The sequence below is a fragment of the Anser cygnoides genome, chromosome 1 (assembly GCF_040182565.1).
Source record: "Anser cygnoides isolate HZ-2024a breed goose chromosome 1, Taihu_goose_T2T_genome, whole genome shotgun sequence".
NCBI classification, from domain to species: Eukaryota; Metazoa; Chordata; class Aves; order Anseriformes; family Anatidae; genus Anser; species Anser cygnoides.
Window position 1 is genome coordinate 3,778,202 of NC_089873.1, and position 15,078 is coordinate 3,793,279.

General features: G+C 54.1%; 1 protein-coding gene across 6 annotated transcripts in view; it reads left to right on the forward strand.

Moving 5' to 3' along the window:
• Positions 1–15,078, forward strand: part of LOC106038726 (uncharacterized) — a 154,140-nt gene that overhangs the window by 10,339 nt on the left and 128,723 nt on the right. For all 6 annotated transcript variants that reach the window (XR_010833549.1, XM_067002243.1, XM_067002337.1 and 3 more), the window contains exon 2: positions 3,945–6,882. Coding sequence is in view for 5 of the 6 variants with exons in the window: in XM_067002243.1 (XP_066858344.1) it covers positions 6,805–6,882 (78 nt within the window). In the remaining variant the exon portion in view is untranslated. The remainder of the gene's footprint in view (positions 1–3,944; positions 6,883–15,078) is intronic.

The window sequence follows — 15,078 nt, forward strand, 5'->3', positions numbered from 1 at the left end:
GAAACACTTCATTCATTCCATACAAGTAACACGACTGCAGAACTCAACACAGATCCGCAGCATGGTTTGGGGGAAGGAATGAAGTCTGTCTTTACTTTTGGAGAAGGAGCAACTGAGCCCTGGTTAGCACCAAGTGGTCCTGAGAGGCATCATGGAAAGTCACTAGTACCCATAAAGTTGTCTCTGAACTTCACCTTGAATATTTAGCAAATGCATGAGACTCGGGTTTTCAAATTAAAAATCACTTTACGGACCTCGTATGATGCTCACGGCATCCCCAAATGGCAAGTGAATCATTTCTATTCTCAAGAGCATGAAACAGGGGCAAAGAGTTTGATAATGTATGTTTGGGATATCCTGGTAAGCCTCAAAGGTGAGACTCCCTTCATTCACGGGAGAAATGGGTTGCAAAAATCAATGCTTGTGCGGTCTCTGCACCTCTCTGCTCAGCTGCTTACGGGGTGCTGGGGTAGCTCTGGCAAGCACACTTCACGTGTTGCTGAAAAGGTGCATGAGGAAATGATCAGATGGGGTAGGATGTGGTTAAAGCCTCAGTTTGCAAACTGGAGCTAATGTCAGGGAAGCATAGCGTGTCTCACATCCACTAAAAGCCTCCAGCAATCACCTCCCACTAAGACGAAGGAGCGGCACAGAAGGAATTGTGACCTCCCGAGTCCTGGTAGCTTCTGGAGCTGTTCTTGTTAATACTCCATTACGTGCTGCCCGGGACGTAGACCACCAAAGTACGCCTTGCTCTAGCCCTGAGGCTCGGCTGCAACCCTTGCAGCTGCAGGAGGCAGAGCCACAGAGAGCCACAACCCCCAAAACTGGGTTCTCACGCCTCCAGCCGCCCGGGCAGAACCAGCACGGAGGAGGAACCATGCTTCCTTCTCCATCTCCCCTAGTCCATGCTGTGTGGCTTTGGGGAAGTGACTGCAGGTAGGGGGAGGCTTATCAGTCTTTTTCCCCACCTATCTTTTAGCCGGGACGTGCTGATTGACCATATAATTCTCCACGTGCACTTCCTCTCCGTCTCATACCAGGCAGCTTCTGCTACGGCTTCATCTCACCCCCTGCCCCAAGCGCCTCCCACCCCCGTTGACCCAGGTACCCCTTGCACTTCCAAATCACGGTATTAACTTGACATTTGCAAAAGGTCACTGTCTCTGCTCTGCCTGAGAGTTACGTTGCTCACTCTTCTCTCTTTTTGCTCTGTAAGCCCTTCCAGGCAGAGGTTACCTCCTAGGGTATGGCTGTATAGCGCCCAGGAAAAAGCCCCGGATCTCCTTTGGTGCCTACCGGCTGCGACAGAGGTAACTGAGCTCCTTGATAGAGAGGCTGCTTCCGATGTTATAGATTAATTTTCAGAGGGTAACGACTCTTAATTTACGTGCAAAAGCCTTCCTTCCAGAGGAGGTCCGCAGCAGCACCTCATAGCACAATAACTAATGCCTTAATTTCGACAAGAACCAGCACCAGATGACTCCGAGAGCCCCTTCGGGTACTGCTGGGGCACGTGCCTTTTGTGCCCGCCGCAGGAACAAACGGGACACGAGGCAGGTGGCACACGATGCAGATTTGTACATCTATTTCGTGCACATCAAGGCACGGCTTTTTTTTAGCGTGCAAGCTCCAGTCACGCTGAAACTGTTTGCTGCATCCAACTAATTGCGCTAAGCTCAGCGCTCGTCTGGCTGCCCGGGGCAGGCAGGGTGCAGCTGGGAGGGAGAGGAATTAGAAATTAATTCGGGTGAGGATGGGGCTGAGCCCATTCCCAGCCATCAGCTTTTCCCTTGTAACGGCATTCCTTAAACTACCCTCGAAAACAACTAATTCCCTGAACTCCCCCAGTTCCTGAGCTTTTCCATGATGTCCCTTGCCTGCCGGTGGCAGCTATACCGGGCAGGGTAGGGCAGAGCTGTGGCTCTGTGTAGCTACAATTAATCTGTACAGACTAATTGGCCGGTGCACGTGTGTTGAGCGGCTGGGAGGAGGCTGCCAGCCCTGCTAGGTTCTGCTCCGGGTCTAACTCTTCTGCCCGAGGGCTGATTTTCATGCAACCTGCAGGAATAAAGCTGCCTCTGAAGCAGCCACTCTCTCCCAAGTTCATCTGAAATTCATTAAGGGGTTCAAAAGCTTTTGGGAGGGGGGGGCGGACAAACCTGCGAGCAGCAAAGCAGCAGGGCAAAACCCTTATTTCCTGCCCGAAGAAAGAAGAGGCATTTCTCCTCCTCTGCTGCTGGGCTGGCGACCCACACAAATAACAGGGAAAAGCGACCACGCAGTCGACTGCAGAATGGGAACAGGGAAAATGACTCAGCAAGGCTGGCACCAAGCTGGAGAAAACACAGGTACATTATAGCCTTCCTCGAGCATCCATCTCGCCCGTGACATGATGCAGGAACAGGGGCGAGCGCAGGTATTTGCATCGGATGGAAACATCCCCTCTGATAAATGATTTAGCCCTGCTTTCGCAAACAGTTATACACGGGAGCAGAGCAGGTGAGAGGCTCCATTTGTATCTGTCGGTAAGGGAGGGAAAAAGTTCAGTGAAAACCTCTCATTGCTTTTTAAATGTCTTTTTCTTTTTCTTTTTTTTTTTTCCCTGTTATCAGTTAACAAATAGCTGCTGAATTACAGTTTCATGCTTTGCTCGTGTCATTTTTCCTAAGATCAGTATTTCCTGCTACATCACCTTAGAAACTTGATCAACAAACACTGTGCTCGACATGTAAACAGAGCTTTATTTTACTTTATTTTTGACGGCGGCCAGTGTTTTAGAAACCAGAACACTTCAGGTTCTCTGGGCTGTTTGCCTCAATTTCACAATTCGGGTTCGGTTTTGAGGGCCTGTCGGCGGTGTTTACACCCAGGTGCGTCTGAGCGGCGATGTTTTCCTGTGAGTGGCAAGGAAAATATATCACTGCAAATTGCTTTCTGGGATCAGATTTTCTCTTCTATTGAGAATCTAAATGAAACTGCACTTTCTAGCACGTGGGAACTAAAGAGTGAAACGCGTTAGAATGAGAAGTGAAACGAGAAGATTTAGTTTCAGTGACTGAGATGAACAAAAAAGAGGCAAAGACAACGCTGGCAAGCGAGAAGGACCAAGTCCAGAGCTGGAGCTCCAACAAAACCCAGGAGCCTGGGCTGTACCAGAGGAATTAAAGAACTTAGATGAGCCTTTTAACCATTGCCCTGGGGAATGGCACCGGCTCCAGTCCTGCTGTCCATGCCAGAGCCCTATAACAAGTTTTATTTTTTTTTTTTAATGTTCATTTGGAAAATCAGGGCTGGAGCCCCATTAAAAAAAAAATAAAAAAAAATAGAACCAATAAAGTTTTCTTACTTGCTTTCACTTTGAGCATCTCCCAGGTAGCTGGGGTGAAAACACTTGTAAAATAATCCAACAGAAAACAGGGGGATTATTTTTGGCAGTTTTAAAAAAGCCGCACAGAAAGCGCCTAGCTATTGAGCCTCCTGTGATCTGCCCCGCCACACGGACAGACTCCATCAGTTAGGGATTAATTTTAAGGCAGATATTAAAGCCTATCACATGATGACGGATTTTTCTATATGTGTGGTTCGATAGGACGCTACAAAGCCGGGGCGTACGCATGTACACGCACGTGTATGTGCACGCCTGTGTTTGTTTAAGCCTTCTTCATTCACAGCCAGACGCAGCCTTAGGCTTCTTCAGGCCTTTCCAGGGAACATAAACTTGGGGAGGAGAGAGAGCAGAATGATCTTTAAACCTCACGTTTTTGAAGGCAAGTTTCTGAAGCACATAAGCTCAGGTGGACGGAGCCAAGCTTGTGAAGGTTTTATAACAAGCGACGTTTTTGAGAGGAGGCAGAACCCCTGCTCGCTCTTAGCCCGAGACCCCGCTGTAAGAATTCAGAGCAAACGTTGTGAAAAAGTGCTTTTTTTTTTTTTTTTTACAGAAACACATGGCTTTGCTTCCCTGCCCAAGCTGCCACCTCGAGCGTCTGGGCTCGACAAAACGAAACACAGCCGCGTGACGATGTGCTGTGGCTGCCGCCGCCGCCGCCGCTCAGCCTCCCGCAGAGCTCCCAGCACCGGGCACCGGTCTCCCCGTCGGAGCCCGGGAAGGGAGCGGTGCCTTCTGCTTGCCCAGACCCTGCGCCGGGCAAACTCGAGCGTTGCAAAGCGGGGCTGGGCTCCGCGGCCAGCGGTGCCGCCGGCGGTGCCGGCTCCAGCCCCCAACGTTTGCAAGGGTTCGCATGGCGAGGTAACTCTCTTCCCATGACACAGCAGAACAGCAGCAGCAGCGGCGGCGGCAGCAGCGTAAAAGAGATTGGTTCTGGCAGTGCTCCGAGGAGACTATTTTATATCCCGGCTCCAGCCTCTTTCTCCTTTAAGGACGATCCGGAGGAGGGAATGTGGAATAAAAAGAGGCTTAGCGAGGTAGGCAGATAAACCCCGGGGAAATAGAAGGGCAGGCACGCTGGGGCTGGGACCCACGGCAGTGGGACAGCCTGGATATAACGGCAGAAAGAAACAGGGTGGTAGAAAACACCCTAAAATTGGACAGGAAAGGCCAGATGAGCAAACACGAGGTGTAGGGCACACAGAGGGAAGCATCTGAGCCCTCCAGGGAAGAAGGAAGGAAGGGAGGATGAACTGCTCCGCGCTCGGCTAACCCTTTTTCGTTAAAGCCATTAATAGCTCCTACAAAAGTCCCGTCTAGGTACTGAAAAAGAGTAATAACATATCTGAAACACCGACCTGTTACATATATAGCTCGTTGTGAGGGCAGGCTGAATTGAATGGGGTTGGGCACGGGCGTCCCAACTCCGAAAGTCCAAACGGGGGAGCAGGAGGAGGTTTGCCAGGACAGGGCCTGCGCGGGGCATCGTGTCCCGTCGAAGCGTGACGGGCATCGGTGTGAGCCAGAGGTGGAAAAGGCGATTTATTCGTCTCCCTTCACGGGAACTCTGAGAGGTGCTGAATAAATTGGATTCCAGTCCTGTTCTCAGAGCCGCGGGTCACGCTTTGAACCGCCGAGGGGCCGCGATTTTCAGCGGGGCAAGCTTTTCCTCTCTCCGTGTTTAACCCTGAATGGCTAGCCCCCCGCCAGCCCCTTGAACTTTGCGCTTGGCTGCAAACGCCGCCACAACATCGCGGGTTTGGGAGCCGAATCTGGGGAGCTCCCACGGGAAGCACGTGCCACCGGTCCTGCATAAAGCCCAGCCAGGGCCTGAGCCTCTGAGCAGCGCTGCGGGGAGAAGGATTGGAGGCGGGTGAGTGGGGCGGGTGGGCTTCAGCTCCATCCCCACCATCCTTGGGGCACAAGCTTGAGCTGAAGCCACTTCAGCACTGAAGGCAGAACAGCAGCCTCCGAAATGCCGGCAGGCCTGCGCGCCGACCTCCAGCGGGGAGACCCCCGCCGCACGCAGCGGGGGCGCGGGACAGCCGGGATCTCCCCAGAGCGCCTGAAATGCCTTCTCCTTCCTCTTTCTCTTGAGAAAGTGGCCGCTCGTGTGCGGGGCTTGCTTTAGTGCAGCGTCAGGCGTGCATCACTAGGAACGGCTCCGGCAGGCATCTCTCCCTACAACCTGGATCAGAAAGCTGGAGGTGTTACAGGTTAGCTGCTCCGTAGTTTTTATACCAACCGGCCGAGCGGCAGGGGTAAACCCACATCTCCAAGCAACGCCTCAGCTCTGCACAAGCACAGCAACGGCCCCGCTCGCACCTCCTGCCTCCGTAGGCTCGCGGGCACAACCAACTTTTTGCTGCTTCAGCACCGGAGCCGCAGCCGGGAGCGGGGGAGCCGCAGCACCGGGGATCCCGCAGGCGGCTGGGGCTGGGAGCATCCCCGCTGCGCAAGGTGCCGCGGCGGTCGGGGCACGGGGTTTTGCCAGGGGGGGAAAGGAAGGGGAGGGGAATAATAGTAATAATAATGGTGGTAGTAATAATGACAATAATAGTGATAGTAATAATGGTAACGATGATAATAATGATGATAATGATGAAAATGATGATAATAATGATGAAAACGGCAATAGTAATGACGAAAACGGTAATAATGATGATAAAAAAGTAGTAATAATGATGAAGACGATAATAATAATGATGAAAACTGTAATAATAATAATGAAAATGGTAATAATGACGATGAAAACGCTAATAATACTGATGAAAATGAGAATAATACTGATGCTAACGGTGATAGTACTGATGCTAACGGTGATAATACTGATGCTAACGGTGATAATACTGATGTTAATGGTGATAATACTGATGTTGAGGACAATAATACTGATGTTGAGGATGATAATACTGATGTTGAGGATGGTAACACTGATGTTGAGGATGGTAACACTGACGATAATAAAGCCAACGCTAATCAGTCAGCGAGAAGGGAGCCCAGCACGGTGTTTTGGCCGCAGAGCCGAGCCCGCTCACAGCAGCCCCAGCAGCAGCAGCAGCAGAAGTAGCACCAGCAGCACCAGCAGCACCAGCAGCAGCAGCAGCAGTAGCAGCAGCACCAGCAGCACCAGCACCAGCAGTAGCAGCAGCACCAGCAGCACCAGCACCAGCAGCACTAGGGCGGCGTGGGGCCGGGGGTGGCGGCGGGTCCGGCGGCGTGGCGTGACGTGAAAGTCCCCTTTAAGTTTCCACGGAGAGGCCTCCGGGTGTCACATGATGGACATGATATAATGAAACAACATTGTGCGGAGGGAAGCATTAGGGGAGCCCGGGGCGGCGGTGCTGCTGCTGCTGCTGCTGGTGGCGGCGGAGTGTGGATTGGGGGGGGGGGGGGGGGCGGCGACAGGCGACATGCGGGACCCCCCTGGCTCGCAACACCTGCACCTGTCCCGGGGCGATGGGGGGCTGCGTGGGGCGGCCAACGCTGAGGTGAGTGAGGAGGAGGAGGAGGAGGAGAAGGAGGAGGAAGGGGAGGACGGAGTGGGGGGGGGGGGAGGTCTGCGCGGAGGCGGCCGGAGCGCTGGGCGCGGCGGGGGTGCCGCGTTTGCTCGGCCGGTTGCGAGCGTGCGAGGGGAGCGTAGAAAAAAAAAAAACAAACAGTATTAAAAAAAAAATAAAAGGGGTGAAAAGAGAAAGGGGGGGGGGGAAGGTGTGCGGGTTCAGGGGGGCCCCCCCCCCCCGGCGGTGCCGGCGCCATGTTTGCGCGGCGGAGGTCGGGGGAGCCGCGGAGCCCCCGCGGAGCTGCGCCCGCCTCGATGTCCGCATTCCAGCTCATGTTGCGCAGATAAAATTCAAACTTGAGGTAAACACAGGCGGCGGGGGGGGTGGGGGGGGAGGAGAGGAGGAGGAGGAGGCGGGGGAGGAAGGAGGGAGGCAGGCTCCGTCCCGCTCCCACCCCCTGCCCTCGCCCCCCTTGCACCTGGCTGCCCGCGCCCTGCCCCGAGCCCCCCGGGAGAAGGGGGAGCGGGGGGAGGGGGTGCTGCGCTTTTAAATTAATTTAATTTAATTAAGGGACACCCCCCTCCTCCTTCTCTTTCTGCTCGTCTTCCCGCACGCCGCCTGTAGGGAGAGGATAAACTCCGCGGGCGCGGCAGGTGCGCGGGGCCGGTGTCGCGACAGGGCGCTGTGTCGCGACAGGAGGGCGCGCAGGGCGGGCACGGAGGGGTTTTTGGGGTGCCTTTTTTATTTGGGGGGGGGGGAAGGAAAGAGGAGGAGGTTTGGCGATGTTGTTTTCCTCACAGCGAGGATACGTGTGTGGGGGGGGTGGAAGCAAACAACCCCCCCCAGTAAAGAAATAAAAATAAAAAATGAAAATAAAGCAGCGGCAGGCAGCGCACCCGCGACAGCCCCCGGAGCACCGAGGGGTGTGTGTGTGTGTGTGGGGGGGGGTTAGGGCTGCGTTTCGAAGTGCGTATGGAAAAAACAAAATGTGGCCGGGGGGGGGGGGGGGGGGGGGGGGACAAGAAGCGGGGGGGGGGGGGGGGAGGCGGGGAGGGAAGCGCCGCTGCCTCGCCAGCCCCGGGCCTGTGACACGGGCGGTTTCGCTGGCAGCGGGTATATTTAGCACTTCCCCGAGCCCTTCGTGTGCTCCTGCCGCCGTGCGAGCGCTCGGTAATTAATTGACGCGGCTCTCGGCGGTGGTCCCGGGGTTAATGGTGGCCCCCCGGGGTTAATGGTGGCCCCCCGGGGCTTGTGGTGGCTCCCCGGGGTCGTGGTGGTCCCGCGGCCCCACAGGTGGGTGCGTGGGGTTCGGTGCTGAGGGGAGCCGGGGGGGGTTGTTTGGGGTGCTGCGGGTTGTGGGGTGTCGGAGGGAAGGGGGAAGCGTGGTGGGTTTTGGGGCGCTGGAAGGGGTGGGGGTGTTGGGGAGGTGATGGGGAGGTGTTGAGAGAGGGGTTTCGGGAGGCTTGAGGGAATGGTGGTGTTGGGAGGGGGGGCATTGTGGTGAGTGGGGTTTTGGGGTGCTGGAGGATGACGGTGAGATGTTGAGGAGAAGAGGGGTTTTGGGGTGCCGGAGGGGATGGCGGTGGTGGGAAGGTGACGGCGATGTGTTGACTGAGGGGGTTTTGGGGTGCTTGAGAGGGAACGGTGCTGGAAGAGGGGCACCGTGGCGTTGAGGAGCGAGGTTTTGGGGTGCCGGAGGGAATCGTGGTGGAAGGGGACGGAGGGAATGCCGTGGTGCTGAGGAGCTGGGTTCTGGTGCGCGTGAGGGAGCGGCAGGGATCGGAGGGGACCCTGTGGCGTCGAGGAGCGGGGTTTAGGGTGCATGAGGGGACGATGATGCCAAGAGAAGATCCTGGAGTGGTGAGGAGACCCCATGGCGTTGAGGTGTGGGGTTTTGGGGTGCCTGAGGGAATGGTGGTGTTGAGGGGGGGACGCTGTGGTGATGAGGGGACGCTGTGGCGATGGAGGGGCTGGGTTTGGGGGTGCCTGAGGGTATGGTGGTGTTCAGAGGGGTCCCTGTGTTGGGGAGCCAAGTCTTGGGGTGCCTGAGGGAACGGTGGTGCCCAGAGAGGTCCCTGTGGCATCAAGGAGCTGGCTTTGGGGCGCTGTGGCGATGAGGCGCAGAGCCTTGGGGCGCCTGAGGGAATGGTGGTGCTGAGAGGAGACGCTGCGGCAATGGAGGAGCTGGATTTGGGGGTGCGTGAGGGAACGGTGGCGTTCACCGGGGTCCCTGTGGCAAGGAGCAGAGCCTTGGGGTTTCTGAGGGAACGGTGGTCCTGAGGGGGGACCTTGCGGGGATGGAGGAGCTGGGTTAGGGGTCCCAGAGGGAAGGGTGGTCCTGAGGGGGGACCCTGTGGCGATGGAGGAGCAGGGTTTGGGGTGCGTGAGGGAACGGTGGTGCCCGGGGGGGGTCCCTGTGGCGATGAGGAGCTGGGTTTGAGGTGCTGTGGTGACGAGGAGCAGAGTCCTGGGGTGCGTGAGGGAATGGCGGTGCCGAGAGCTGGGTTTGGGGTGCGTGAGGGAGTGGTGGTGCGGGGGGGGGGGGGGTCCCTGTGGCGATGGAGGAGCAGTTTTGGGGGTTCCCTGAGGGAATGACAGTGCCCGGGGGGGTCCCTGTGGCGATGGAGGAGCTGTTTTTGGGGGTCTCTGAGGGAATGGCGGTGCCCAGGAGGGTTCCTGTGGCGACGGAGGATCTGTTTTTGGGGGGTGCGCAAGGCACCAGCCACTCGGGGAGGGGACGAGCGCCGCGGGCAGAGCTGCGGCGGCTTTTTCCTGCGTGGCGCAACCCGGGGCTGCCGAGGCGAGGGGAGGGGAAGGAGGGGAGGGCAGGCAGGCAGGCAGGTGGCGCAGGGCCCGTGGGGCTCGGCTTCATGCGTTTCTATCTGCGTGGGGCCGCGTAGCAATGGCCGCCCGGGGAGGGGGGCACAGCGCGGGTGCCGTGAGGAGAGGGGGGCGCGAGCGGCGTCGCGGAGGGCGGGAAGCGCGCGCGAGACCCCTCGACGCGCGGCGGCAGCAGCAGCCCCCGCCTGGCGCCTCCTCAGCACTGCACCAAGGCGGCGGGCCCGCCGGCCCCGCCCACCGCGCCCCCCGACCAATCGCCGCTCGCGTAGCGACCTCCCCCCCCCCCTTCACTGCTCGCCCCCCCCCTTCCCCTCCCCGCCCGCCCTTGGCAGGGCGCGAGCGCGGCCCGCCCCCGCCCCCCCCCCGCCTGTTTGTTATGGTCGCGGCCACGTGCCGCCGGCTCCCGCCGTCACGCGGCGCGGCCTCGCGCCGCCCACAGCCCGCCGCGGGGGGGGGCGGGAACAGGGGGGGGCTGACAGGAGGCGGGGGGTCTGGGGGTTTCTGACAGGGACTGGGGGGGGGTTGATAGGAATCAGGGGGTCTGGGGGTGTCAGGAGGGAGATGGGGCGTCAGGAGACAGGGGGTCTGACAGGAACGGGGGTGTCTGGTGAGAACCGGGGGTCTGGGGGGGGTCTGACAGGAATCAGGGGGTCTGACAGGAGCTGGGGGGTCTTGGGGCATCTGACTGGAGGCAGGGGGTCTGGGGGCTTCGGGTGGGAGCCAGGGTGTCAGGCAGGAGCCGGGGTGTGCGACAGGAACTGGGGGGTATGTGGGGGTCTGACAGGAACTAGGGGGTTGGGCAGGAGCCGGGGGGTGTCTGACAGGAATCTGGGCATCTGGGGGTGTCGGGCAGCAACCGGGTTGTTACAGGAACCGGGGGTTCTGGTGGGAACCGGGGGGTCTGGGGGAGTCTGACAGGAGCTGGGCATCTGGTGGGAACTGGGGTGCCTGGGGGCACCTGATGGGAACCAGGGGGTGACAAACTGGGGTGTCTGGGGGTGTCCGGCAGGAACCGGGCCGTCTGACGGGAGCTGGGTCTGGCTCCCGCTCCTGAGGGGGGTTCTGAAGCCTCCCCCTTCAGGAGAGGCAAGGGGGACCCCCCGCACCTTCGCCTCCTGAAGGAAGCAGGCATTCATTCCACGAAGCGTCTTTTTTGGGGGGGAGTGGGTCTGGCCCGTGGCTGGGGAACTTGCACTGCAGCCAGCAGGAGCCTCTGCGGCGGGGGGGGGGGAGGGTTCTCTCAGGAAGAGACCAGTTTGTGCCTGGTTGGATTTTTGTCGCCCCATGGCGTCCCACCGGAGCTGCAGAGCAGTTGTGTGTCTGCCCGGGGTTGGTGGTGGTAAGGCATGGCGCTTTATGGAGGTACCCATTTATGTAGGTACCCAGGGGGATGCCGCGAGGAACGTGCTCAGCTGTTGGTCTCCAGAGCCTATTTATAGGTAGGTTGAGCAGATCTTACTGTAAAGGACTCATGCCTCCGGATACGTGGTGAAAGAAGGTGTTTAAAATAATGTTGTTTTGTTTACAACAGTTTTGGAAATGGGATTTCACGGAAAACAAGGGAAGAATGGCCGTTAGTAGGCTACGTAGGGGAAAAACAAGTCAGTTTGGCGTTGAGGAGCATGCTGCCATTTTAAAGCAAGTTCTCAGCAGTAAGAGGATACGCAGCTCGAGGTCAGTGCCTTCCAGGCTGCAGGCAGCAGACCCCGGCTGTCTTCTGCCGGCTTATACAGAATCACTGGGACAGGACTGAGGAAAGGGCATCTGCTGGCTGGAGGCACAGGCTCGGCACGGAGGCTGTGTGCCTCTGGAGATCCGGGGGCTTGAGAGGGTGAAAAACATGGCAGAGCAGTATTCTAGGTCCCTGAGGCATCTTAGTTCCGATTAAGTGGAGGAGGAGTGGGAAAGCAAGCCGTATCTGGGTGTTCTGCTCTCTGTTTTGCTACTATGGAGTTTAAAAAATAAAAAATCAGTGTATTTTTAAGAATTACGTGAAGCTGGCATAGTGATTCTTCAGTAGCCTTAAAGAGTTAAATAACAGCAGGGGAACAAACGAGAATAGGTTAGGAAGAGGAGAGAGGGTTTTATAACTAATGGTGACAGTCATGCACGGATATTTAAATCTGCCTCAGAGTTGCGCTTGCGTCTTTTATTAGTGGGATTTTTATGTTTTATAACACAAAATATGAGAAGGATGGAAAGATAAGGTTCATGGTACGTGCCGGTCTCGTTCATTAAATGGATCGAGGGTGGTTTATGCTGCTTCAGTGTGCTTTCACTTCCATTCCATCATAACATTACAGGTACGATATTCTGCGCCTCAACTAATGAGAATTTCCAGAAATTAACATATGCCGATGCGGAGGGAATCTGGCCTGAAGATAGCAGGAAGGGAGTTGTGCCGAACGGTGAAAGGGCCGGGGTGGTAATCGGCCATATTTAGCACATGCTGCGGGGAGCTGCTATTTTGTGTTGGTTACGGCAGTCATTTGAAATGGAGTTGTGCACAGAAAGACATCTATTCACCCAGGTAGCGTCGGCTTGCTTTGTACATCTGCATATCTTTGTATTTTGGGGAAAAAAAAATCTGCCTTAAAATAGGAAGTGAACAGGGAGCGCTTGGTTTGGTACGGATCTGGGAGTGCTGGAAGGTGCCCGTAACGGGGCGTGCCAGCGTCTCGGCTTTTCGAGTGTACGTGGAATTGCTGGTGGAGTTGATGCACCAGGAAATTGCTTTCTCTGTTTTTGCTGGTGACACGCAGTTAACGTAAAACGAGCCCTTCGGATCCCATATCCCGTTTCTCTTTAATATAACTAAGGTCATTTATCTTCTCAGACGGCTGGGGGAGAAATATTTCATTTTGTAACTCAGTTCACCTTCCCTCCGATTGCTGTCAGTTCATGACGAGGAACAACGTGTGCTGTACACTGTGTTCTACAGAGCTGTTGCGGTGTCGAGCACGATGTATATGAGGAAAGGTCTGTGAAAATAGGTATTGTGCCAGTTCCCCTCACTTTTTATATCAACAATGCTGATTTGTTTCTCATGTAAGAAGTAGTCAAAGTTTCACGGTAGGATCTAATGCCTCGTCAGGTTTCAGTGGCAAAAAGGTCGCTATTTTGCCATTTGTATGTACTTCAAAAAAAAGGTTTTGGAAAGGATCTAAGTGCTCATGCTGGTTTTGCGATAGGAAGTAGTGAAAGCTTTTTTTTTTTCCTGTTTCAATAAAAAGGGAAATTGGAAACGTATTTAAACCATTTGTTTGTTTATGCTCCTGGTAGCCTATTACGTGGTTAAAATTGAGAGGAGCTCATTAATCCAGGGTAGATTTCTTTTCCATTGCTGTAATCACGTTTACTATGTATATTTTTTGTATTAACAATGAAAACATGGAGTTACCTTTTTTTTTGTGCTGCCACATCTATAGTATGACTAGCTGTAGTTGATCATGCAGTATTTGCGTGGTGTTTTTCCATAAATAACTGCTGCTGGAATTACGTGGTAGCACCAGAATATGAGCTTAAAAGGACCGGAACGTAAAGGGTCAGAGTACTTGCAAACATAAACCCTGAAATGCAAATAAAAAAAAATTATTTCCCCGATAGTTCTCACAAGTCAGTTTCACGATAATGTTAGGTCCTGACTCATGGCTTTCTGAATGACTGGAGAAAGAATTAATGGGGTTGCGAGTGTTTGCCAAGAATTTGTGCATAAACAGTATATTTTTTTCTGGCTTCGGGTTTTATGAAAATCCAGCATAAAACCCACCATCCTTTTTTCGGTCCTTCGGGGCGTTACACCTCAGCCAGTGGACGTAGCATTGTTATCTAACAGGGAGACTGGAAACCGGAGTTGTTTGTGTTCTGCTCCGAGTTTCACCCTCACCAAGGTCAGAGATTTCATCCTTCTCTAGTTCTTGACCTGCGCGCTTAACGCTTGCGGAGGGTCCTAGTTTGTGAGTACTCGTGAACCTCCTGGAGCTGTGGCAGGAATGTGTTAAATGTCCCCTGCAACGCGCTTCTGCATGGGCAGGAGCCTGGAGATCTCCGCGAGACTGACAGCTACAGGGTGAAAAACACTGATTGGGATAGTAAAACAGCCGAGCTGAACGCGTTCCCTGAATTTCCTACAGAAAGTGATGTGTTTGGCAGGACAACAAAAAAAAAAGTGATGATTGTAGGATGTGCTGGTTGTAATTAGTTGTAATCGGCGTGGATGAGGAAGTTTTGCTGTTGACAGTGGTTTATTTTACGAGCGTTTCAATCTAAGCATGTGGCAAAGTTGGTGGGTGAGGGGAGATGGTCCTGCTCCTGAAATGGGCTTCACAGCCCAATTCCAGTCTCCTGTTATTTGAGAGCTCTTTTTTTTTTTTTTGGTATTATTATATTAGGAAAAATTAATGGGGCACTGCTGGTGTTATTTTTTTTTATTGTTATTATTCTTGCTAGGCTATAAATTTGTTACTAAAGCGTAAACAAAAGAAATGGAGAAACAAATGGTTTAAAGGGCATTTATAGCACCATTTGTGAGCCGTGATTTTATTAACACGTCTCTGCACATAAGTTGTGGTGAAGCAGTAGGTCCTACTGAAGGACATAAATCATGCAATTATTTAGTAGGCAAGCAGAGCTGGTAAATACAAAGGTACTAAAGCAGTCGTAGTGTTTCCCTCTCCTGTCTTTCAAATTCTTACTCTCTGTCAGCAAAGCCTATGACGTGCTTACATGTAATAAATGCTGTACGACAGTCTTACCTTAACAGAAACCTTGTGAAGTTAGTTTGCTAATGATACGGAGAGATTTCTTTTTTTTTTTTTATTTGTGTCATCAGTGGTCAGAAGCAGCAGTTAAGTTGCTGGGTGGGAAGATGGAGTGAAAGGGAGGCGAGAGGGGAACCTGGTAAGCATCCTGCTCAGCTGTTACAAAATGTCCGTAGTTCTGGCGCTTTGCATAGAGGGACGTGCTGGTTTGCCTGATGCTGCACTGAAACCAAGCAGGCTGAGAGCAGCGCGGTCTTGAGCCCGAAGTAATCCTTATTTATTTATTTTTTTGGTAGTATTTATTAGCTTAGATTGAATATTATCTGTGGAGCTTCTCCTGGGGGAAGCTGAGTGCGTCCTCTCGGCTGGATTTTTTTAAAGGAAAAAAGTCCTGAATCTGGGTTAATTCTTCTTCATCTGAATCGTAGTCAGGTATAATTTTGGTGCCGAATAAATTTTCAGAAAAGAAAAATGCTATTTGTATTTATAAGTTAGCGTTTTATATGGAATATCCAGCAAATGTGCTGATTTGTATAATAACTGCATTCTGTTTAGTTTACTGACTTTCGGTATATCTGTAGCA